Source organism: Carcharhinus amblyrhynchos, chromosome 20, assembly GCF_965287045.1.
Source record: "Carcharhinus amblyrhynchos chromosome 20, sCarAmb.v2.hapA, whole genome shotgun sequence".
Taxonomy (NCBI): domain Eukaryota; kingdom Metazoa; phylum Chordata; class Chondrichthyes; order Carcharhiniformes; family Carcharhinidae; genus Carcharhinus; species Carcharhinus amblyrhynchos.
In genome coordinates, this window is record NC_137343.1 from 24,340,923 (window position 1) to 24,367,863 (window position 26,941).

The following is a 26,941-nucleotide window of genomic DNA, read 5'->3' on the forward strand; positions in this document are numbered from 1 at the left end:
CTCCCCTCATTCTTCTAAACTCTAACGAGTACAAGCCTAGTTTATTCAGCCTCTCCTCATAGCTCAATCCCCTCAACTCCGGTATCAGCCTAGTAAACCTCCTCTGCACTCCCTCCAGGGCCAAAATATCCTTGCACAGGTGCGGCGCCCAAAACTGCACACAAAGGACGGGATTTTATGGATGCGCACATCCCCATAGCATAAAATCCCACCTGAGGTCAACAGGCCTTTCCATGATCCGCCCCTTGCCCGGTCTAATTCCCATGGTGGGAGGAACAGTAAAATTCCAGCCAAAATCTACTGCCAGATTTCTCAATACAGGCTAATACATGTGCAAATCTCCAATTTGCCCAGTGTCCTTATCAATATTTATCCCTCAACAAGCATCCTTAAAAACAATTTAATTGCTGTGAAAAAGAGAAGTAACCTTAAGGGTTGGAAGGGTTTCAGAATTCAACAAAGAAAGATTGAGAGACTGATAGAGAGAGAAAATGGAGTGTGAGAGAAAACTAATAAAAACAGGTTGTAGAAATGTTGATAGGGAGGCAAAAGCAAACTTGGGTCCCACAAAGGTTAAGACAGGAGTAATTATAAGGAGAAATAGGAAATAGTTGAAAAACCAAACAAATAGCTGTCTTCATTGTAGAAGACACAAAAAGTATACTAGAAATAATGGAGAACCAAAGGAGATGAGGAACCAGTGATATTATTATTAGTAAAGAAAAAGTGCTGGAAAAATTAACAAATCCCTTATACCTGATCATCTCGATTTTAATAAGACAACTACAGAAATAGGATTTATAAAGGAAAATCATATTTGATGAATCCGTTATTTTTTGAGGTTGTAACTAGGAGGGTAGACAAGTGGCAATCAGTGGATAGGGTATATTTGGATTTTCAAAAGATATGCCATATGGTAGCACGTAAGAAATTATTACACAAAATGATGGCTCGTGCTTGACAGTAATATAGTAGCACAGATTTAGGATAGTTAACAGAAGAAAATAGATAAGGATCAGGACTTGGACCTCATCTACTTACAATCCATATCCAGGTCTGAGATTAGGAATCCTGTGATGAGTAACCCACTTCCTGACTCCCCCCTCCACAATCTACAAGTCAGGAGTGCGATGGAATACTCTCCACTTGTCTTAATGAGTGCAGATCCAACAATACTGAAGAAGCTGAACACCATCCAGGACAAAGCAGCCTGCTCGGTTGGCAGTCCATTTGCAAACATGCACTTCCTCCACCACCGACTGACAGCAGCAGCATTGTGTATTATTTGCAAGATGAAGCAGCAACTCACTGAGGCTCTAAGCATAAGTAGCACCTTCAAAACCCATGACTGCTACTGTCTAGAAGGACAAGGGCAGCAGACGCATAGGAACACCATCACCACCGCTCCAAATCACTCATTACTTTGATTTGGAAATATATTGCCACTTCTTCACTGTCGCTGGGTCAAAATCTCCCTATCAGCACTGAGGATGCACCTGTAAAACATTACAACAGTTCAGCACCAAGGGCAATTAGGGATGGGCAATAAATGATGGCCCAGCCAGTGACACCCACATTCCATGAATGGATAAAGAGAAAATAACTTAGATGGGGGGGGGGGGGAAATGAAGTGTCATTTAAGCAAACTTGCTGCTGTTATAATGTTCTGTGATAAAATCAGCCGTGTGGGAGTTACAAAAAGGTAAAGTGATAGTGAACAGTGGCAGACTTCTGTCCCATAAGACGATAGTTTTGCCATAGTAGTGAGCACTGTGCTGAGCTTTGCCTGGTGTGGTTGAAGACCCCCACTCTGACATGGCAGTCTCTGCTGCACTCACTGCAGAGGAAGACAGTGGGTTGAGAAGGTGCACGATTCACTGGCCTCGGTTATCTGTCGGCTCTCTTCTTGCCCAGCTGAGCTTTTCATTTCTGCTTGCATCTTCCAATACCCCTCCAAACAGTCAGCCTCACTAGGTCACGCCGTCAGCAACTCTCCCACCATTGGCAGCATCACTAGCCATGATCTTCACATCTCACTTGCAGGTGTCCTTGGAGTGGAGTTGTGGATGCCCAGGAGGTTGTGAGCCAATGACCAGTTAGCCGTGTGGAATGTCTTTGGGTACACGACTACCATCCATTCAGTGAACATAGTCAAGAGAGTGCAATTCGTTGGCTTAGCAATGCACTTACGCTCATGGAATTATATGCAGAGATGATGCATTTTGGCAAAAGGCATAGGGAGAGGCAATAAATGCTCAGTGGCACAATTCTAAAGAATGTGCAGGAGCACACGGACCTGGTTCTTGTACATCGATTTTTGAATATGGCAGGACTTATCAAAAAAGTAATTAGCACAGCATACAAAATCTTGGACTTCATAAATAGAGGCATTGAATGTAAAGGAGGTAATGTATAAAGCTTTGCTTAGGCCACTGCTAGAGTATTGTACCCATGGTCACTACATTACATCCTTGATGAGATGCAGAGAACATTTACCTGGATGGTTCCAGGGATAAGGGAACTTTGCTACCTGGTCAAGTGGGAAAAGCCAGAGTTGTTTGCTTTGCAGCAAAGGAGACAGAGGAAAGATCTGACTGAGAGAAGCAAGACTATGAGAGGTTTAGATAAGGTAGACAAAGAACAGGTGTTCCAAGTAGCTAATGGTATAAGGAGCAGGGGCACAGGTTTAAGATAAGAGATGCAGCAGAAATAATGAAATATGAAGAATATTTTTACACAGCAAGTAGTAATGACCTGGAACTCACTATCTATGAGGGTGCTAGAATGAAAAGGATTAATTATTTCAAAAGGAAATTGTATGGGCACTTGAGGGAATTAAACTTGCAGAGCTGCAGTGTTATGTATACTGGGATGTAGCCCCTTTAAGGGAATGGGCCATGTGATCCTGGGCATAGGGTGATCTGCCCAGGGACCGCCCTGAGGGGGCAGTTGTCGTTTGAGTGTGGAGCAAGTAAAACCTGCAATAAATAGTGGTGTTCCCCTACAACTGTCTGTGGAGCAAGTTCTTGGGGATACACCCCAGTGTGGAGAAGTTAGTAACAGGGATAGAGTTGGGGAATGGAACTGACTGGATAGTTCTACAGAGAGCTAGTATGGACTGAACAGGTTGAAAGGCCTCCTTCCATTCTGTAATGACCTTATGATATTGACTGTTCTCGTGTGCTCTGAAGGCAGGTCCTTGACACAGTGATAGCTAATTTTTTATCCTGAACCATTTTTCTTGGCAGTTTTTGATGGTGGTGGTTTGCCATTGCCTTCCACTTTCAGCTGCAGAGCAAGGTCCCACGTCTACCTCGACTGGAACAGGAATTGAACCCACGCTGTTGGCATCATTCTAAACCAGCTGCTAGCCATCCAGCTAACTAAGCTAACCAGCTCCTCAGGGCATCAACCACATCACGAAAATACAAGTTGTTTATCCGATGCAAAACAATGAATTTGGCTCAACAACTGATACAACATCATAGATATTTACAGCACACACATTTCTATTATGATATTAACAAACTTAAAGTGAAGATTATGAGCCCCAACCTTGACCTAAGCTGTAAACGTTACTACAGTAACACAATTTTAGCCTTAACAACAGGAAGGCGTGCTAAAGTAGGAAGATCTTAGTCATAGAATCCTACAGTGCAAAAGGAGGCCATTCAGCTCATCAAGTCTGCACTGATCACAATCCCAGCCAGACCCTATCCGCATAATGCCATGCAATTACCCTAGCCAGTCCCCCTGACACGAAGGGGCAATCCGCCTAACCCGCACATCTTTGAACTGTGGGAGGAAACCAGAGCACCTGGAGGAAACTCACTCAGACACAGGGAGAATGTGCAAACTCTGCACACACATTGACCCAAGCCAGGAATCAAAGCCGGGTCTCTGACGCTGTGAGGCAGCAGTGCTAACATTGTGCCGCCATACCGCCCAACAATCTTGCAGGGCACTGGTGAGACCACATCTGGAACACTGCACAGTATTGGTCTCCTTATCTAAGCAGTGTTATACTTGCTTTGGAAGCCATTCAGAGAAAGTTCACTTTGCTGATTCCTGGGAGGACGAGATTGTCTTTTGGAAAAGGTTCAGGAGGTTAGGCCTTAGATCATTAGAGTTCAGAAGAATGAGGGATGATCTCATTGAAACACATTGGGCCCCATAATTTCTTGGAGTGGCAATTAGCATCAGATTGCCAGTCCGTACCCACTTACCTGTGCCAAATTTCATCTGTGCCTGTCCTATCTGACCTTCCTGACTCAGTCTGGATGAGATCCAGGCAGCACAGAGTGTCCCAGGGTCCAGTGGACATTGGAGTAAAGGAGAAAATGGCCCTGTTTTTTATGCCACTAGATGCAGTAAATCAGGTGAGTTTAGAGATTTCATTGGAAACTGGGGGTTTGTTGCGGGTGGGGGGGTGGGGGGTGGTCAGGCATTGGTCAGGGTTGCAATAGGTCATGAACAAGGTGGGAGCAGGTCATGGGGGGGGCAGTGTCAGGTCCCGTTATGGGGGATAGCAGGTCAGGGGAGGGGGGGATGGTGAGGGGGTGAGGTCAGGTCAGGAGGGATTCAGGTTGGAGGTTAGCTCGGGTTGGGGGTAGATTCAGGTGGGGTCAGGCTGGGTGAGATGGGGGGTTGGGGCAGGTCAAGTGGCACCTTGGATGGAATGGGGTCAGGTCAGGTCAGGTCAGATGGGGTTGGGGAGTTAAGTCAGGATGGGTGGGAAATGCCATGAGAGTGTGGGGCGTGGGGGTGCATGGAGATGAGTTGTTCAAGGCTGAAGAGGTTGGGTGGTAAATATCATGGGGGTTACTTATTGGGAGGGGTTGTGGGAGTCCCCTAGGGGGTGGGGGGAATATGTTGATGTCCCATGTGGGGCTCAGTCTGGGTGTTTAAAATAGCTACATTGAAGTTAGAAGTGATTTTATTTCTTCTAGTTCCTTCATAGCAACTATTAACGTAACCCTGGCAGAACCATCGGAAGTTAGCAATTGAAACTGCTTTGTCAGGTGGTTACCGGAGCAGTGCAATTGTCCAGGGGACATTCATGCTTTTGGACAATTGCTTATCTGGGAACCTCTGAGACGGATTCCCCAATCTTTGGCGTGATCCCAAATCCAACGCTGGGGAGGTAGAAAGTTATAGGCTGGATTCTGAAGAGACTTGAGAAGTTAGAATGACATCTAATGGGGGATCGAAAACTAGGGGGGCACAGTTTAAGAATAAGGGGTCACCCATTTAAGATGGCGATTAGGACTTCTCTCAGAGGGCTATTAGTCTTTGGAATTATAATCCATAGCGAGTGGTGGAGGCTGGATCATTGAATATATTTAAGGTCGAATTAGACAGATTTTTGCTCAACAAGGAAGTTAAGAGATTTGGGGGTCAGGAAGGACAGAGATGTTAAGGCTAAAATTACATCAGCCATGACCATATTCAGCAGGCTCGATGGGCTGAATGGCTCCTAATTCTTATAACCTTATCCCTATTTTTGTGACAACATGGGGAGAAATCATAGATTCCTACAATGCAGGAGGCCATTCAGCCCATCGAGGCTGCACCAACAACAATCCCACCAGAGCCCTATCCCCCACAACCCCTTATATTTACTCTTCTAATCCCCCTGACCCTAAGGGACAATTTAGCACGGCCAAGCCACCTAACCCACGCATCTTTGGACTGTGGGAATAAACCGGAGCACCTAGAAGAAACCCACGCAGACATGGGGAGGATGTGCAAACTCCACACAGACAGTGTGGCGTCGAACCCAGGTCCCTGGCGCTGTGAGGCAGCAATGCTAATCACTGTGCCACCCGAACCACTGGCAAAGATTCAAAAAGGCAGTACTGAGGCAGAATCTACAAAAAAGGACCCCACCCCTGTGTGGTTTCTCCATACTGCTCACATGTGGGGGTTGAAAATAGCACGTTCAACTGAAAGCAGAGCTTATCTCCACTATTCAACAGATCAAATTTCCTGACAGGACAACTTAATAGTAGGGTTTGCAGCCAAAGATAGCAATTCCAAAAAGGTTACATATGTGTCGAAACAACACAACTGAATAAGCACTGCTTAAGACACATATTTAACGATGGAAATAGCTGACACTGGTGTCAATATTTGGAATTAACACTTATTAGAACAAATTAGCCGCACTCAGTACTGATTTTCATTGGATTTTAATGCCTAACCTTTGGAAAGTTACTATTTAATCGATATCTGTGAAACAATTTGCCTGAAACAAACCATTCTTAAATTGTGTACATGGAAAGATGCAGTTCCCTTGGAAAATATAAATACATGATGTGTTTCTACTAATTGCTGGCAAAAAATACTCTTGTATAAGCTTGACTTTATTCAAACATCCACGGAGTAAATTTTATCCTGCAAAGATCCAGAACTGATAGAACTTACTTTTATTTTAAACCTCACCTTTCATAATCAAATGAATTCCAAAACCGAATGGTCTCTCACACATACAAACTACAATTCTTCCCCATACACAGGCAATGCACCTTCCCAAATTCTATTTCAGGAACGTTCACTCCTGGTATATTTCACAAGGGATTTGATTGTTTCATAAGGAGTCAGAATCGATTCGATGGACTAAATGGCCTCTTTCCGTGCCTTAAATGACTCTTTGGATGGAACTTTACCTGTGCATCTACCCAAGGTTCACACAATCCCACCCGAAGCCAATGGGGAATGCCTTCTCCGAACCTTGCCGGCCCCTGGAATCAGGGCAGGCGTGCTGGCCTTTGACTCTATAGGCTGGATTTATTTGCAAGGAAAGTTGAAAATAAAGGTAGGGAAGTTTTACTGCAGCTGTGAAGGCCTTGGTGAGGCCACATCTAGAGCTCAGTGTACTCGTTTTAATCCCTTCATTTTTCCACAGAATCCCTACAGTGCAGAAAGAGGCCATTCAATCCATTAAGTCTGTACCCACCACAATCCCACCCAGGCCCCATTCCTTTAACCCCACATATTTACCCTGCTAATCCTCCTGATACTAGGGTCAAGTCAACCTAAACCGCACATCTTTGGACAGTGGGAGGAAACCAGAGCACCCAGAGGAAACCCACGCAGACACGAGGAGAATGTGCAAACTCCACACAGACAGTGACCCAAGCCAGGAATCAAACCCAGGTCCCTGGTGCTATGAGGTAGCATTGCTAACCACTGTGCCACCCATGTGAAACATGATATAACTGCAATCCAAGCAGGTCAAAAAAGGTTCACTCAACACATTCTAGTGATGAAGGTGTCATCCGATGAAGAAAGGGTGAACAGACTGGGCCCAAACCCACTGACATTGAGAAAAACGAGAGGCAGCCTTACTGAAACAGAAAAGATCCTGAAGGGATTTAATAGCATGGATACCAGGAGGATGGTTCCTATTGTGGGAAAGACTCGAATTGGGGAACACAGTTTAAGAATTAGTGATCTCCCTTTTAAGACAGAGATGAAGGGATCTTTTCCTGTCCCAGAGAATTGTTAGTGTGTGGTAATCTCATCTTCAGAATTAAATTGAATTTATTTAAGGAAGAGTTGGACACATATTTATGGATAAGGGAGTCAAGGATTATCGGGGACAGACAGAGAGAAAGAGCTGTGACATGATCAGCTATGAACTTATTGAGTAGCGCAGCAGGTTCGGAGGAGCGAATGGCCTGTGCCTGCTCCAAGTCCTATGTTCCAATCTTCTTATTTTATGCACCACCAATATTTACAGTTGGGTGTCACGTAAAATATCCCATGTGCCCAGCGCACTTCCTTCCTGCCCACCCCTGACCTGTCCCCCATGATATGGTGAGAGCATTGTTAACTTGCCCTCGAGGCCATCTGCCCTTAGGTCTGCAGGGCAATTAACTGGTAATCATGGGCCTCACTCCATCTCCACTGTTGTAAAAGGTGGGAAGGAAGAGTTGGTGGGGGATGGGGGAAGTGTGGGGGTGCCCTGTGTTCATTGGTGGCATTCCCCCCCAAGAGACCCTTTTGTTTCTCCCCAGCTGCCCCCCAAGCTTAAGGGACCTAAAAACACCAGGCTTACCCTCCTTCTTCCCAAGTCTCCTTTGTATCCCCAGCAGCGCCCACTACTGAGTTGACCACCAGAGCTGCCAACCAATCAGATTGGCTGGCAGCTCTCAAGGGTGGGATTTCCTGTCCACTGAGAGGTGAAAGTTCAGTTCTCAGCCTGGTTAGCCTGTCCCCAACATATTATTGCTGCAGGGCAGGGTTTGTAAAGGTTGGTCCGCTTGGGACTAACTTTTCTTCCAGGGTGGGTGAGCAGAGTCCACAACCCCCTCCCCGCTCCTCTGTAAACTCCAGCCCTATGATTCTAAGCACATACTAATGTCATTATGCACTTGCGTCCTGAAGTATTTTCATCACGGTTCTCCAAATGCAAGAATTCCTCACAGCGATCCACTTCATGCAGAATGTCAGACTAGGAATGGCTGTCAGTGTTAAAGCTTTATATTTACATCAGTTTTAAGCTCTTTGTTTCCAATTCCAGCATCCACAGTAATTTGCTTTGAAGCATTATGCCGGTGGCCAGCACATCCGAGAGTGTGGAATGGAGCTCAGCTGCTGCACATTATTGACATTCACAAAATTGCCAACTGGAGACTTCAGAATATGGACACTACTTCATTCGACTTCTGCACTGGGCCAATTGAGGCAAAGGATTTGCCAATTAAAATGGCAGCAACCAATACCGCAGCAGAACCAGACCAGTGGTGTAATACCTTGGCATACCTGGGCGGCACGGTTTGCACTGCTGCCTCATAGCATCAGGGGCCCAGGTCCAATTCCAGCCTTGGGTTACTGCCTATCTGGAGTTTGCATGTTCCACCCATGTCTGTGTGGGTTTCCTCCAGATGCTGCAGATTCCTCCCACAGTCCAAAGATGTGCAGGTTAGGTGGATTGGCCATGCTAAACTGCCGCTTAGTGTCCCAAATTGTGTAGGTTAGGGGGTTTAGCGGGATAAATATATGAGTTATGGGAAAGGGCCTGGGTGGGATCCTCTGTCGGAGAATTAGTGCAGACTTGAAGGGCCGAATGGTCTTCTTCTGCACTGTAGGGAGGTCTATGATAATGACTACTGCTGAGGCTAAAGCAAGAATGCAGGGGCCCTCAATTCACAGTAAGATGTTTCAAATTTTCTTTCCACTTTAGATTTAAAACCCATCAAATTGACTAATGTCCTTTCAGGAAGGAAATCTTCCACCCTTACCTTCTCTCCACCCCAACCCCGGCCTAGCCCAAATGTGATTCCATACCCACACAAATGTGGTTGGCTCTTAACAGCTCTCTGAAATGGCCGAGCAAGTCACTCAGTTCAAGAACATTGAGGGATGGGTCACAAACGCCGGCCTCATCAGTGACATCCACTGCCCTTGAAAGAATAAAACTAAAGGTCTTTTCACACAATGTGGAATGTTTTCAGTTCCCCACTAGCACCCCTCTTATGCTAAGTGCATCCAGTGGTTCTTAAGCAACTGCAAATGGCCCCAGAATTGTGTGACTCTTCTCTCTTAATCCTTACTGTAGTTTTTGTAACACTTTGGGCTGAAATTCCCTAGTTGGGTCATGACCCTGATGTCGGTCTCAATTCTGGGTCAGAAAGCGGAAATCATTTCTGGGTAATCTTCCCTAAGAAGATGAATTAAGAAGCAAAGAACAAAAAAAACAAAAAATGACATAGCACAGGAACAAACCCTTTGGCCCACCAAGTGTGCGCCAGCATATAACGCCTTACTAAAGACCTTTTGCCTCTATGCGGTCCATATCCTAAATTCCCGGCCTCTTCTGTCAAGATGGCTCTTAAACGTTCCCATCGTATCTACTTCTACCACTTTCACTGGCAGTGCATTCCAGGGACTTACCACCCTCTATATAAAAAACTTGCTCCTCGCACCTACTTTAAACTTTTCCCCATTACCTTAACTATGTCCCCCAGTAATTGACATGTCTAGCCTGGGAAAAAGACTCCAACTATCCATTCGATTCATGCCTGTGGTTAGAACTGCGGCCTCAAAGCACCAGGGACCCAGGTTTGATTCCCGGCTTGGGTCACTGTCTGTGCAGAGTCTGCACGTTCTCCCCGTGTCTGCGTGGGTTTCCTCCAGCGCTCCGATTTCCTCCTCCAGTCTGAAAGACATGCTGCTTAGGTGCATTGGCCACGCTAAATTCTCCCTCAGTGTACCCGAACAGGCGCAGGAGTGTGGTGACTAGGGGATTCTCGCGGTAACTTCATTGCAGTGTTAATGTAAGCCCGCTTGTGACACCAATAAATAAATAAAATTTGTAAACTCCCTTCAGGTCGCCCTCTCAGCCTCTGACAGTCAAAAGAAAACAAACCAAGTTTGTCCAATCTCACCTTAGAACCATCTAAACCAGGCAGCATCCTGGTGAATCTTTTCTCCTGGACCCTAGGATTGGGACCAGTTAGGTGGACTAGGAAAGCAGGCAGCCCAGTGGGACAGCCTGCAGGGATGTCCAGCCGGCAACCCCATCAGAGTTGGATGCTGCTGACATAGACAGGAATCAACGCGGAAGCTTCTCTGCAATGTCGGGACACATTCCAATTCCTTGCATGAACACAGCTGTCCTGCAAACAGTGCGGAGGTGCTGTAGAAAACATGTCAGCTATTGATGAAGCTCAAAAATGTTTGCATTTTCCCAGCATATTACATGAACAGATCAAAGCTGTAATTGAGAATTAATCATAGAATCCGACAGTACAGAAGGAGGCCATATAGCCCATCGAGTCTGTACTGACCACAGTCCCACACAGGCCCTATTCCCATAAACCCACACATTTACCCTGCTAATCCCCCTGACATTTAGCATGGCCACTCCACCTAACCCACACATCTTTGGACTGTGGGAAGAAATCGGAGGACTCGAAGGAAACCCGCACAGACACGGGGAGAATGTGCAAACTCCACACAGTGACCTGAGGCCAGAATTGAATCTGCGACCGTGGCTTTGTGAAACAGCAGAGCTAACCATTGTGCCATCGTACCACCCGAATCATGAAGCAAATTTTATGCCTTATACTTTGTTTGCTGCCTGATACAAGGAGGCCACCTCCAAGCTGTCCCCCACCTCGCAACTCAGAGGGGGCCAGTCCATCACTCAGAAGACCCCAGTGGCCTCCTCATACTCCCACAAGTGGGCTCTTAATTGGGCTAATTAGCTACCCATTACTGACCACATCCTGCAGCAAAAGTACTCAGACAGGGAAAGGTCAGATCAAACCTCTCAGAAGTTGATCCTGCCCACTTTCAACTTCACCACCATGGGACTGGGAACATTCATCACGCGGTCTCTATAGTTGCTTCTCCCCACTATTCCATGATGTCCAATTCAGCAGTAATTCTGCAGGGTGAGAATTTGCATTGCCTTTCCCAGTGTCCATGTTAGACCACACACTAGGAACAGCAAGTCTGTGAGTGAGCACGCACAAATCTATTTCCCCAAACACTTGATTCATCTTGAGTTCAGAACCAAATAAACACGTCAACCGCAATCTCTAGGATTTTGCCACAAACACAAAAAGACCTGTAACCTTTTGTGACAATCTTCTCAAAACATTGTTTGAATAAAAGATGTCTCAAAAAGTCTAAATATCAACATGAATGAAATATTAACTCACTTACCCAATAGTGTCCTCATCCATGACATAAAACGCGAGGTTGTGAAAACCCATGGGTAGATGAAGAGTATATTCTTCACCCCAGAATGGATTTAGGTTCCTCCATACTGTAGCAGTTCTAAACATTAAAACAGCAATCGTCAGAACATTTGCAAACAGTGGATTACAATCTGTATCAATTCAGGTGAGAGGGGAGAGATACAAAAGGGTCCAGAGGAGCAATTCTTTCACACAGAGGGTGGTGAGTGTCTGAAACAAGCTGCCAGAGGTAGAAGTAGAGGCGGATACAATTTTGTCTTTTAAAAAGCCTTTAGACAATTACATGGGTAAGATGGATATAGAGGGATATGGGCCAAATGCGGGTAATTGGGATAAGCTTAGGGGTTTAAAAGAAAAGGGTGGCATGGGCAAGTTGAGCCAAAGGGCCTGTTTCCATGCTGTAAACTTCAATGACTCGATGACTCTATGATCTATGTCAAGTTTTTTTATCAGCTGATTCAATATACAGGGTTCTCTTCTCTGAGTCAGGATACTATGAGCTACATTCCAGACCCAGGGTATACACATAAATAATTTTCCATTCCTGGGGCCAGAATTTCCCGCCCCGAAGTCAAAGGACTTTTGGCTGCTCTGTCAAATTTTCCGTCCTGCCCACGAAGATTCCTGCCACAGAAGGGATCAGAAAATCCCAGCCAAAGTCCAGCATGCACTTCAGTATGCCACCGAGAGAAGGCTCCATTCTTTGGATGAGATATTGGACTAGAACCACCTCTGTCCGTTCTGCAAAGCAGCCAAGAGTCCAAAGCATTGCTTGAAAATCAACAGACAATTTTTCTGGGTTTCACACCAACATTCCTCCCTCAATTGATGCCAAAAATAGGTTAGCGAGATGTGATGTACCAACTACGTTGGGAGTTGTGGGTTTTACACACTAAAAGAAAAAGACGTGGTTTACACACGTAGATTCAAGCTAATAAACAAAAGGTTTTATTGAAAAAGAGGTCCTCTGCACTGCACTGTACAGAGTACAAACTGAAACTAAAAGCAGGAGCCCGTGAAACAATCCAATGGCAGCACCATCAAATCATGTGATCAGCTCTTAGAGTAACCATATAACCTTCTTAAATCTATAGCACCAGGCGTTTATATCATTGCTTTTTGCAGAATTATGTATACAAAACGGATGTTGCTCCACATAATCAGTTACTATATCTCACCCTATTTGAAGGAAGTGTTGTATATTGTTGTGATCCTCTAAGGAAGAGGTTTAGAGGCATTGGGCAAAACTTTCCTGTCCCAACCATCATGGGAATTATAGCAGATGGACAGGGTTGGCGGGGTTGGAATTATACAAAGGTCCGTTGACCTCGGGCAGGATTTTCCAGTTTTGGGACGAGCACGTCTAGAGGATCCCACCCATAGGCCGGAACTCCACCACTTCCAGTCCAACAACGGAAATCTCCATTGACCTCAGGTGGGAATTTCCAGAATTGCCCCAGCATGGCTGTAAAATCCCGCCAGTTGAGTCTGAACATAACTATGTATAGATATATAAAGCTTCTTCAATCCAAGGCATGAGCTTACTCCATTCAAACTACAACTAGTCATGTGTTTCCATTTTCATCATTGTGTGGGCAGTACTGTTGCCCCAGTCTCACATTAACCCTTTCAGTCCTGAACACCCTAACACAACCCTAAGACGCTGGGTCAAATTTTACTGTAACAGGACGGTCTGGCAACGTCCGACGTCAGTCCGAGTAGCCCATGCCCATTAAGGAGTTTCTTTTCTTTTTGCGTATTGGATTGTTGAAAGTGTGAGCTGATGATGTTGCAGACGGGGAAACCAGGCACCCGGGACCCGATGTGAGAAACTCATGTAGCTCCTAAACCAATCACACATGTCAAATCAAGCACCAAGAGGAAAGTAAAGGGAAGGGAATAACGATTGGAAGTAGAGCAAAATGGATAAAGCAAAGGAGATATCAAAATCCTAGGATCACCACATGTGGACAAGGGAGGCCGAATGTATTAATCTCTAAATACCCATCACAGCATTGCTTTTAAATTATGCAGCGTCTGTGCTCCACCTATGCTACCCTGAAAACAATTCTGCATCTTAATGTCATGAGTGAAGAAGTGCCTTGTGACACCTTAGAAGGCAACAGGTATAAAGAGGAATGGATACTTTGTTCACATAGAATCAGAGAATCCTACAGTGCAGAATGAGGCCATTCAGCCCATAGAGTCTGCATCGCCTCTCCGAAAGAGCATCTTAGCCAGGCCATATCCCTATAGCCCCACATATCTGCCCCTCTAATCCCCCTAAACTACACATCTTTGGACGCTAAAGGGCAATTTAACATGACTAATTCCCATAATTTGCACATCTGAGACAGTGGGACGGCGGCGCGGGCTCGTTGGGCCGAAGGGCCTGTTTCCCGTGCTGTGTTGTTCTTTGTTCTTTGTTCTTTTATCTGTGGACACCAAGGGGCAATTTAGCCCCTTACCACAAAAGCAACGGTTAAATTTTGTTCAATATTATGAGGTAAAACAATAAGACTGAAAACTCCCCACTTGGACAATTCATTTCAATGAGACCACTAAATGACTCTTTCAAACCAGTTGTGTCGATAATCAGTTTTGGTTACTAATCAAGAAATGATCTCAATCCAGCCTAAACCAACATGAACATAGTCATCCAATATACCGTACATCTATGTCTGAATCTATAGGTGCAAGTTTATTCTAATTGACCTATGGCTAAGCAATTTGGGGAGATGTGGCGTAGTAGTAATATCACTGGACTGGGAACATAGGTTCAAATCCCACCATGGCAGCTGGTGGAATTTAAAATCAAATAATAAATCTGGAATTGTAGGCTAGTCTCAGTACTAGTGACCATCCTTAGATTGGCGGGAAATGCATCTGCATCAAAGTAAATAGGCCTGCTGCAATTTAATACTCAACAGGTCCCAGGGGCAGAAGGGAAGTGGATGCCCTGAGTATGGAGGAGCAGGTGGGGGGAGTACGACCTTGGTGTTGTGGGATAGATCGTGGGTGAGGGAGGGAGGACTGGTGCTCCCAGGAAATCAAGCTGCAGCCAACCTCCCCCCTCCCCCCACCACACACCACCCCCACCATCAGCTTCCATCCAAGATCGAGAAAATTCACTTCTTCTATTCAGCAGCTTGATCCAACCAGTGTCCGCCAAAAGAAAAATTGAGACTGGGCGGGACAGCACCCTTGGCGGCCATTAAGTGGCCACTTTGTATACATGGATGCAAAATGCTGGCCAATGGAGGTTGAGGGGCAACCTGGTAGAAGTGTACAAAATTACGAGAGGCATGGACAGAGTGGATAGTCAGAAGCTTTCTCCCAGGGTAGAAGAGTCAATTACTAGGCGGGGGGCACAGGTTTAAGGTGCGAGGGGCAAGGGTTAAAGGAGATGTACAAGGCAGATTTTTTAACACAGAGGGTTGTGGGTGCTTGGAACTCGCTGTCAGGGAAGGTAGTGGAAGCAGATACAATAGTGACTTTTAAGTGACTTGACAAATATGTGAACAGGATGGGAATGAACGGATATGGTCCCTGGAAGGGTAGGGGCTTTTAGTTCAGTTGGGCAGCATGGCCAGCGCAGGCTTGGAGGGCTAAACAGCCTGTTCCTGTGCTGTAATTTTCTTTGCTCTTTGTTCCTTGTTCTAGTCTGCAATGCCCACAGCCCATGAAAGATTTCAAAAAAACTCATCTGGATCTGAAAATGAAAGGTAGATGTGAGTGCTGAGTGATTTTATATGTCCAGGAATAACTCTGATTAATAAAGGCTCTGAAAATATTAGTCAGTGAGGCACAAGAGTTAAGTGTACAAAGAAAACCACAAAAACATTTCTGAAACGTCAATGCACGATTATAGAAAAGTGTAAGGAATGACAATGTCGAATGCAGTTGAATTACTGTAATAGTCTAAACAACAAGTGAATGGTATCAACAGGGTGGAAACCCAGTCCAATTTTTAGCACGGACAAATTAAACCATAAGACCAGAGTAAAGGAAAGGTTTGGGTAGGCCGAATGTGTTCAAGAATTTTAAATACAGAAGCATATAAAACTGAAAATGTAGAAGGCATGCCAAAATCTATCCAAGAAAGATTCTTTAAAAGTGGGAGAGACACAGGCAGTGTCGCCATGGAGATGGTGAAACATGCAGAATAATTTCACAGGATTTATAAGACTGCCTGGGAAAATGTATGAGCAGCACTGTTAACAAAGGATAAAATTATATTGAAGGATGAAGGAAAATCGACACGAACCATCAGATCAGGTGAGTAATAAAATGGGGAGTTCAGTAACTTGAGAGAATTGGATGAATTTTGTAAAATGAGAGATCGTGCACAGAGCAGATTATATTGCTCCAACTCCTTAACTGAGAACTGTTTAAAATATCAAATACTGGCTTCACTGAGTTAGGGATCTTCTTTCAAAAACAGTGCGTGGCCAAGTTTATGGAAGGTAATATAGAACATATGGTTAACCTACCTATTCATGTCAAAATCCTTCCTGTACTGATCCCAAGCTGTGAATGAGTCAGTCCCTTCTCCAACTGAACAGTAGAAAAAATGAAACCTTCACTGGAAGCTTCTGTTGTTTGCCCTAACTCTATCCTTCTCCCTGGCTTCTCCTTCAATCCATCCCCAATCCAATCCATCACTTGGGGGTGGTGGTGGTGGTGATGGCCGAGTGGTGTTATCGCTCGACTATTAATCCAGAAACTCAGCTAACGTGCTGGGGATCTGGATTCAAATCCTGCCACAGCAGCTGTGGAATTTGAATTCAATAAAATATATCTGGAATTAAGAATCTACTGATATCCATGAAAGCATTGTTGGGGAAAAGCCCATCTGGTTCACAAATATACTTTAGAGAAGGAAATCTGCCATACTTACCTCATGTCTGACCCTCATGTGCCTCTAGAGTCACAACAAAGTGATTGGCTCTCAGCTCCCCTCGGACAACGAGAGATGGGCAATAAATGCTGGCCATGAATGAATAAAGGAAAACTTACTTCCACCCCTGCAACATTGCTCACCTCTGCATTCCCACTGTTGTGCATCTTTTCCTTAACTCAGATTCTCCCATGGTCTCCTTGCCGGCCACCTCACCCCCATCCTACATAAATTTCAAAACCTCGCCCCTCACATTCTTCAGCTCCATCAGAAGCTTGCATCTGCGAATCTCCACTTATTCCCCGATCACCAATGCCCCAATCACTGCCCTCGTTTAATAAATCAAGGCTTCTCTCTGCATTTTTCTGCAACCTCCTGCTGCCTTGGATCCCAACCTAGGTCTCTAGAACCACGGCAGAAGGTGGAATTTGAATTCAATCAAAAATATCTGGAATTAAGGATCTACTGATGATCGTGAAACTATTGTCAATTGTCGGAAAAACCCATCTGGTTCACTAATGTCCTTTAGGGAAGGAAATCTGCCATCCTTACCTGGTCTGGCCTGCATGTGACTCCAGAGCCACAGCAAAGTGGTTAACTTTTAGCTGCCCTCAGGCAACTAGGGATGGGCAATAATTGCTAGTCAGACAGTGATACCTATATCCCACGAATGAGTAAAAAAAATGTGGGTGAAAGATCTGAAACACAACGAGGATGAAACAAAAGAGATTTGATTCACTTGTGCAGATATTTCTTTAAATGTTCTTAAAGGTTCTTTAGAGAGACAAAATGTAAAAGAGAGTTGGTTGGAACAATAAGGATATGAAGCCAGGCAGTCCGTACAACGTACTTCTGAAAAATAGTATAAGGAGGATATCATGGGAATGTGGTTGTCTTCCATGCATTGCCCACTACAGAGAATTCCCAATTCTTAACTGGATCATTGGACATGTGCGAGGTACAGAGACAACAACAAGTAAATTGATCTATGCCATTCTTATGTGTTTTTAACAGCCACTTTAATTGACATTGGCTTCTCTAACATGTTAAATTTGAAACATTTAATCTGATACTCTGCCTTGCATTATAAACCCCTCTATCGGTCTGATTCTATCCATCCTGTCCCGTCCTTTCATAATTTTAAATATCTCTATTTAATCAACCCGTAAGCTCCTGTTCTAATGAAAGCAGTCCCATCAACCAGCTTAGCCATAAACACATTGACAGCATTTTAAACAGAAAGGGAAGTTCATCTCCAAGCCAATTCTGGGGCTTCTGTGGCCATTAAGAAAATGAAAACCACAATCTAATTCAACTGTGTTTTAGCTTCAAAAGACTGAAAGGCAGCATCAGTGAGATTTCCACACTTGCACTAATTCAGAATCATAGAATACCACAATGCAGAAGAAGCCCTTCAGCCCATCGAGTCTGCACCGACAGATGAAATGCTGGAAGAGATTTATAGCCAGGGAGCTACATTATCATCACACTGATATTAGCTAGAAAAATAAACATTCCCCCCCTTTCTCACTTAGTACCAATCAAAGTGATGGATAAGCAATCATAGCAACCCATTCAGTCTTCCTACAACCCCAACGACGATGGTGCCATATCAGTGGGCCTTATCCCTATTACAGCAGCTAAACCAGCAATTCTACTAGCCTCTTGAACCTGCTGGCAAAGGGAAATTGGTATTGTGGCACTTTCTAACAATAGACATCACATTTTAAATAAACCTTATTAGGCTCTTGTTCTTTTACAATTTAAATGTCCATGAGAATAATGCCAAGAAGGTAAATAGATTTACATTGCGAGTGTCTTTTTTTTTGCCTTAATAGTGTATTGATTAGAAGGTGGGTGCACACTTCAACTTCAGTAGTGTTGACTCAAATTATGTTTTAAAAAAATGATCGCCAAAGGTTCATTTTTTGAAAAACATCTGACAGAAATGGGTTCCTGTCACCTTTCACTTATATTGCTTGTGTGATGCTGGCTTGTTGGAGTATGAGCTCCCTGACTGAGTGCATAATGGCCTATCCAAACAGGGAGCTCACCTGTATGAGAGTGTCAGGTCCTCTGGCACTCCTGATTCTGACTGTCTACCTGAAGCACTATAGGAGTGGAATCGAGTTTGTAAATAAAAAGGAATCTGGTGAAGGGACACCGACCTCTGAGGGGTTATTTGAGCTTAGCAAGTGACGATTAGAAGACTTGATAATACTAAATGTATCAGGTCAGATTTTGCTGAACAATTAACAAGGTTGGCCATTTTTAAGGTGCAAATCAACCAGCCACTTGTTGCTCGGAAGAGATGCCAGTGAATTGTGAATCTTCCAATGTCACTGGTTGATTTGGATAATTCCGCCTCTGGCTTTGCTATCCTGTCCTTACGCATCCCATAAGCTTCAGTAAATGGCTGTATTTGCACATTAATTGCCCATTAAACCTGCCACAAGAAGTTAAGTCTTGTAATTAGTAATATAAATTACCCTTTTAATGCCATGATACCAGCTAATTACTGCCATTCAACCTCTCTTGCCCAGAATATGAACAGTAAAGTGTAAATGTGGAATCTCATTCCCGCAGGTTTCATATATTTTATGATGTTTGTAAAAATGTCAAATTTTAATGAATTCTCGTATTTCCTCTCCGACTCTTTATCCAATGTTTTTTCCCCTCTGTTTATCGATCTTCCTATAACGATCAGAATCATTGAATCCTACAACACAAAGAAGGCCATTCGGCCCAACAAGTCTGCACTGACCACGATCCCACCCTGGCCCTATCCCCATAACCCCATGCATTTACCCTAGCTAGTCCTCCCAACACTAATGTCGTCAGACTGTGGGAAGAAACCGGAGCACCTACAGGAAGCCCACACAGACATGGGGAGAATGTGTAAACTCCACACAGACAATGACCCAAGCCAGGAATCGAACCTGGGTCCCTGGCGCTGTGAGGCAGCAGTGCTATCCACTGTGTGGCACCCCGCCGGCTTATAATGCAGGGCATAGGTATCAGGTTAAGTGTTTCAGATTTAACACTTTAGAGAAGCTAATGCCCAGGGTCCCACCATCCGTCAGTCTGGGTTCAAGTCCCCCTTTCAGTCCCAGCAACAGGACTGCTTACCTCTGATAAAATTCTGGCCCGTGTATCTCTCCCTTAACCAGAGAGTTAAGGATTGAGAAATAAACAACAGAAGGGCTGAGAAGGAGGATGGTTTGTAGTGGGTGACTTTAATGTCATAAACAACTCAAGAATAGCTTCTTCCTGCTGCTATCACACTTTCAAATGGACCTCCCTTATATTAAATTGATCTTTCTCTACACCCTACCTATGACTGTAACACTATATTCTGCACCCTCTCCATCTCTTCCCTCCTAAGTACTGTATGAACAGTATGCTTTCTCTGTATAGTTTGCAAAAAATAATGCAATTCTCCAAAAGAAATTCTAATTCATGCCAATTTATAGGTGAGATTTTCAGATTGAATCTCCCACGCTCTGAGCATTGCAGAGTGCCCTAGCAGATTCCCTCCAGAAAGCAGGGGGTAGAGACTATTCCAACTGGAGAGACCAGCAGTCATAGTGCTGAGCAAGCCACTGCGCATGCGCTAATCTGTTATCACCGAGATCAGTGCATGCTTAATGGCCCCGCATTGCCAGCCTCCCAATCACTGGCTGCTGGCCAGCCCTGCGACCCCCATTGCTGCCCCTCCAACCCCTCCACCCCTCCCACCCCCTCGTCCCCCGCCAATCACAGGCCAGACCCAAATAATCCCCTCCCCCGGCCTGCCCCAAACTCCCTGACCTTCCACCCAGCCAGCCCAGATCTCCTGTGTCCCCGCCCCCACCCCCTACACAATAATCCCAGTTCCCTGCGACACTCCTGAATAAGACTCCCCCACCATCCCCCCACCCCACTCCCAACCCTGCAGCCCCGACCTCTAACCTGGATGGCCAGCCCTGATCTCCTCTTCACTCTCTCTGCCTGTGATCATTTGGCAGAGTGGCCATGGGACACCGCACCCCCCCCCAATAGGCCCCCAATAGGTCCCCCCCTCAATAAGCCTCGTTCCCTCCCCCCTTTCCCTTGGCACTGGCTGATGGGCAATGCCAAGGTGCCAGTTTGCATTGCCAGTTTGTCTCTTGGAAGATGTCAGGGTGCAAGGCTGGCACTGCCCAGGGGCCACCCCCCTTAACCCTGACTTACTTGGGGGGGCCTCCGTGGCATCTCTTTACCCCAGCAGGATCAGCTGCCTGTTCCTTGTTAGTGGGGAACAGTTGTAAACCCCACTGGAGTGAAACTCTCAGAGTTCAGTCCCGGGTCCCTTAATGACATGGAGATACTCATCTCCTTATTGTAATCAGCTCTGCGCCAGTTTCCGGTGCGGAGCTGATTCCGTCAGAAATCTTGGAGCCGGCGATACACGGAGGCCCAGGCACCCAGTGGGATGCCTGCAAAACAGCCTCCACTGATGCCTCCCAACCTACAGTGCTGCTCAAACAGGGCAGCGGGCTGGGAGAATTGCGCCCAATACTTTTCACTAATAAACCAATATATGTGACAATAATAAATCAAATCAAATCAAAATTTAAAAATGAAAGAACAAACCTACTAAGGGTTGTCCTACTGCAAAAATATTGGCCTATTAACTTTGGGCCATCATTTACTTTAACAAACAGTAAACATTGAGGAACAGGCTGCATTCCTTAATAGACAGCATGTTCGAGTAGACACTGATTCCTGATGGACGGCATTCTGGAATTCAGTCCACACTTAGATAATAAGCATTCTAAAACAAATACCTGCACAGACAAAGCAGAGTCATAAAATTCAGAGTAACAAAACCTTGAATTTTGATAAGTGGGGAACCATCTTTATGAAACTCATGCAAAGTCATAGATCATAGACTCATAGAATCACTGCAGTGCCGAAGGAGGCCATTCGACCCATCAAATCTGCACTAACCACAATCCCACCAAAGCCCTATCCCCATACCCCACCTATTTACTCTAGATAGTCCCCCCTGACACTAAGGGGCAGTTTAGCATGGCCAGTCCACCTAACCCACACATCTTTGAAGTGTGGGAGGAAACCAGAACACCGGGAGAGAACCCATGCAGAAACGGGGATAACGTGCAGACTCCCTACAGACAGCGATCTGAGCTGGGAATCGAACCTGGATAACTGCCAAATTCTCCAACTTTGCTGCAGTGGGAGTATGGCATAAATGGCAAGTAAGATTGTATCTGTAAACTGAGTGTATAGGGATTTAGCCATATGCTTAAACAACGATGGGGGAGGAGTGGGGGGGGGCGGGCAGTGGAATGAGGAATGGAGACCTTTTTCCACCTAGTCTGACTGAACTGTTGGGTTGGACTTTCCACTCTCTGCTGGGAGGATTTGTGTTTTGGGAAAAATATTAGTGGATTGAAATATTCCATCCATTATGACAAGCGGTATGAGGCAGCAGTGCTAACCACTGTGCCACTGTGCCGCCGAGAGGTTCCCTACCAAAGCACGGGGAATAATGAGTGCAATATGTTCTCATGTTCTTATGTAATATGCCAAAGCAGCTAAAAACACTTATTAATACTGAATTAAAAGCAAAGAACATAAGTTATCGGTTACTGAGAGGAGAATTTAAATCTAAAACACAACTATAAATTAAATATTATTATTCGCTTAGAAAGAGAAATAAAGGGCCTGATGAGGGATCTTGTACGGTACGCCCTGAGGAAAGTAGCAGCAATTCTTTAAAGGATAAGAAGAGGTTTCTTCCATCCTCTACAGGATTATTAAGCACAGTGATAGGCAGCCAGATTGCTTCTCTTTAACTTGTATTAGTAAGTGCTGCTCAGGTCACAAAGTGCTGGCAGAATACAGGGTCACGTCCTGTAATAACACTGGGCTTGATTTCCTAACTGGCCTACGGCGAGTCTCACGGCTTGTCATAATGGACGGTGCCTTATTGGAATATTTCAATCCCCACGAATATTTTCCCCAAAACACAAATATTCCCAGCAGTGACTGGAAAGTCCAACCCAACAGTTCAGTCAGATCAAGTGGAAAAAAATCTCCATTCTTCATCCCCGCAACTGTTGTTTAAGTTTCTGGCTAAATTCCTATTAACATAAGAATATAAGAAATAGGAGCAGGAGTAGACCATCTAGCCCTTCGAGCCTGCCCCGCCATTCAGTAAGATCATGGCTGATCTGAAGTGGCTCAGTTCCACTTTCCCGCTTTCTCCCCATAACCCTTAATTCCCTTGCCTACCAAAGAAGGCTGGGATGAAGGCACTTTATCTGAATGCACGAAGCATTCGGAATAAAGTGGATGAGCTGGTGGCGCAGATCAGCCCAAATGGATATGATCTGGTGGCCATTACAGAGACGTGGCTGCAAGGTGACAGGGACTGGGAGCTGAATGTACAGGGGTATCAAGTGTTTAGGAAGGATAGGCAGGAGGGAAAAGGGGGGTGCGTAGCTCTGCTGATTAAGGATAGCATCACGGTGGTAGCAAGGGATGATATAGGAACCAAAGAGCAGAAAGTGGAATCGTTGTGGGTGGAGATTAGGAACAGCAAAGGGAGGAAGACGCTGGTGGGTGTCGTCTATAGGCTCCCGAATAATGATCTGGAGGTGGGGCGGGCTGTTAACGCGCAAATAAGTGTGGCGTGCAGGAATGGGACGGCCGTAGTTATGGGGGATTTCAATCTGCATATTGATTGGTCGACCCATGTTGGACGCGGTGGGCTCGAGGAGGAGTTCTTGGAATGCTGCCGGGATAGTTTCCTTGAACAGTGTGTGTTGGAGCCGATGAGGGAGCGAGCTATCTTGGATCTGGTGTTATGTAATGAGGCGGGTAGAATTAGGGACCTTGTGGTGAAGGATCCTCTTGGGGAGAGTGATCATCGTATGGTGGCGTTTCTGGTGCAGATGGAGGAGGAGAAAGTGGGTTCCCGGACACGCGTCCTTTGTTTGAACAGAGGGGAGTACGGTAGGATGAGAGAGGAATTGGCGAATGTGGACTGGGGGAGCATGTTGGAAGGTAGGTCTGCTGAGGAGCAGTGGAGGATCTTTAAGGAGATCTTTCTTGGTGCTCAGCAGAAATTTATTCCGATGGTCAAAAAGGACTGTAGGAGGAGAGGTAATAAGCCGTGGATAACGAAGGAGGTGAAGGAAAGTGTTAAATTAAAAGCGAAGGCGTTTAGAGTAGCTAAGAGTAGTGGGTGAGAAGAGGATTGGGAGAGGTTTAAATGTCAACAAAGATTGACAAAGAAGTTGATAAAGAAGGGTAGGAGAAACTATGAAGCTGGGCTAGCACTTAATATAAAAAAGGATAGCAAGAGTTTTTATAAATATATAAGAAGGAAGAGGCTGGCTAGGGTGAACGTTGGACCCTTAGAGGATGAGAAGGGGGACTTAGTGGTAGGGGATGGGGATATGGCTAAGGTCTTGAATAACTTTTTTGTTTCTGTCTTCACGGAGGAGGAGGTGAATAATTTGCCGGGTGTTAGCGATGGAAAGGTGGTAGGACTGGAGGGTCTCAATGACATTACTGTTACTAGAGAGGCGGTGCTCGACAGACTGGAGGGACTGATTGTGGACAAGTCCCCAGGACCGGATGGAATGCATCCGAGGGTTCTGAAAGAAATGGCGGAGGTGATAGTGGATGCCTTGGTGGTTATTTTCCAAACGTCGCTGGATTCCGGGGAAGTGCCGGAAGATTGGAAAACGGCTAATGTTACGCCGTTGTTTAAGAAGGGTGGCAAGCAAAAGGCAGGGAATTATAGGCCGGTTAGTTTAACGTCTGTTGTAGGTAAAATGTTAGAATCCGTCATCAAGGAGGAAATAGCAAGGCATCTTGAGGGGAATTACTTGATAGAGCAGACGCAGCACGGTTTCGTTAAGGTTAAGTCGTGTTTATTGGAGTTCTATAAGGATGTGTCTAGGGCGGTGGATAGAGGAGAGCTGGTGGATGTGGTCTTTCTTGATTTTCAGAAGGCGTTTGACAAGGTGCCTCACAAGAGGTTATTGCAGAAGGTCAGGGGGCATGGAGTTGAGGGTAGGGTGTTAGCGTGGATAGAGGATTGGTTGTCAAATAGGAGGCAGAGAGTGGGGGTTAATGGGTGCTATTCGGATTGGCGGTTGGTGACTAGTAGAGTGCCCCAGGGGTCGGTGCTGAGGCGTCAGCTATTTACCATCTATATAGATAATCTGGAGGAGGGAACCGAGTGTATGGTGTCGAAATTTGCTGATGACACCAAGATTGGTGGAACGGCAAATTGCGCGGAGGGTGTGGAGAGTCTGCAGAAGGATCTAGATAGGCTGGGCGAATGGGCCAGGAAATGGTAAATGGAATTTAATGTTGGCAAGTGCGAGGTGGTCCACTTTGGTAGGAATAATGGTAGGAAGGACTATTACTTACGTGGCGAAAAACTGCAGCATGCGACGGTGCAGAGGGACCTCGGGGTCCTTGTGCATGAGTCGCAAAAACCCAGCCTGCAGGTGCAGCAGATGGTCAGGAAGGCGAATGGGATGCTGGCCTTCATAGCGAAGGGGATTGAATATAAAAGTAGGGAGGTCTTGCTGCAGCTGTATAGGGCATTGGTGAAGCCGCAGCTGGAGTACTGTGTGCAGTTTTGGTCGCCGCACTTACGCAAGGATATTTTGGCCTTGGAGGGAGTGCAGAGGAGTTTTACTAGGCTGACACCGGAGTTGAGGGGGTTGAGCTATGAGGAGAGGCTGAATAAACTAGGCTTGTACTCGTTAGAGTTTAGAAGGATGAGGGGAGATCTCATTGAGACATATAAGATGATGAATAGGATGGATAGGATAGAGGTGGAGAGACTCTTCCCGCTCAGAAAGGACAATAGGACTAGGGGGCACAGCCTCAAGATAAAGGGGAGGCGGTTTAGAACGGAGTTGAGGAGGAACTTCTTCACTCAAAGGGTGGTGAATCTCTGGAATTCTCTGCCCGTTGAAGTGGTGGAGGCTACCTCGCTAAATATTTTTAAGACGCGGGTTGATGGGTTTTTGATAGGAGAGGGGATTAAGGGTTATGGGGAGAGGGCGGGAAAGTGGAACTGAGCCACGACAGATCAGCCATGATCTTGTTGAATGGCAGGGCAGGCTCGAAGGGCTAGATGGCCTACTCCTGCTCCTATTTCTTATGTTCTTATGTTATGTTCTAAACCTTTCTACCCGTGACTTAAATATATTTAGCAAGGTAGCCTCCACCACTTCAACGGGCAGAGAATTCCAGAGATTCACCACCCTTTGAGTGAAGAAGTTCCTCCTCAACTCTGTTCTAAACTGCTCCCCCCTTATCTTGAGGCTGTGTCCTCTAGTCCTGCTATCCTTTCTAAGCGGGAAGAATCTCTCTACCTCTACCCTATTCATTCCCTTCATTATCTTATACGTCTCTATAAGATCCCCCCTCATCCTTCTAAACTCCAACGAGTACAGACCCAGTCTATTTAGTCTCTCTTCATAGTCCAACCCCCTCATCTCCGGAATCAGCCTAGTGAACCTCCTCTGCACTCCCTCCAAGGCCAAAATATCCTTGCGCAAGTGCGGCGACCAAAACTGCACACAGTACTCCAGCTGCGGCCTCACCAGTGCCCTGTACAGTTGCAGCAAGACCTCCCTGCTTTTATATTCTATCCCCCTCGCTATGAAGGCCAGCATCCCATTAGCCTTCCTGACCACCTGCTGCACCTGTAGGCTGGGTTTTTGCGACTCATGCACAAGGATCCCCAGGTCCCTCTGCACCGTCGCATGCTGCAGCTTTTCGCCCTTTAAATAGTAATCCCTCCTACTATTATTCCTGCCAAAGTGGATAGCCTCACACTTGCTAACATTGTTCTCCATCTGCCAGGTCCTTGCCCACTCGCTCAGCCTATCTAGATCCCTCTGCAGACTTTCCACACCCTCCGCACAATTTGCCTTTCCACTCATCTTTGTGTCATCAGCAAATTTCAACAGCCTACACTCAGCCCCCTCCTCCAGATCATCTATATCTATTAACTCAGTTTAAGGGTACAATTTTACCTACCGTTCACGCCACGCTCCCACTGCAGCCTCCGTTCACTGCGGCAGGCTGGGAAAACCCCGTGGGTGTGAAGGGCGGTAAGATTCCAGCCTAAGGGTCTGTCACGAGGGGACACAAGTTGGAAGTGAGGGGCAGGAGGTTTAGGGGGGAATATGAGGAAAAACCCAGAGGGTGGTGACAGTCTGGAATGCGCTGCCTGGGAGGGCAATAGAGGCGGTTGCCTCACATCCTTTAGAAAGTACCTGCATGGAGTGGGCGCTTGGCACGT

At 45.7% G+C, this 26,941-nt stretch overlaps 1 protein-coding gene across 3 annotated transcripts in view; it reads right to left on the bottom strand.

Moving 5' to 3' along the window:
* Positions 1–26,941, bottom strand: part of rasal1a (RAS protein activator like 1a (GAP1 like)) — a 278,029-nt gene that overhangs the window by 240,643 nt on the left and 10,445 nt on the right. For all 3 annotated transcript variants that reach the window (XR_013889047.1, XM_080208234.1, XM_080208233.1), the window contains exon 3: positions 11,680–11,793. Coding sequence is in view for 2 of the 3 variants with exons in the window: in XM_080208234.1 (XP_080064360.1) it covers positions 11,680–11,793 (114 nt within the window). In the remaining variant the exon portion in view is untranslated. The remainder of the gene's footprint in view (positions 1–11,679; positions 11,794–26,941) is intronic.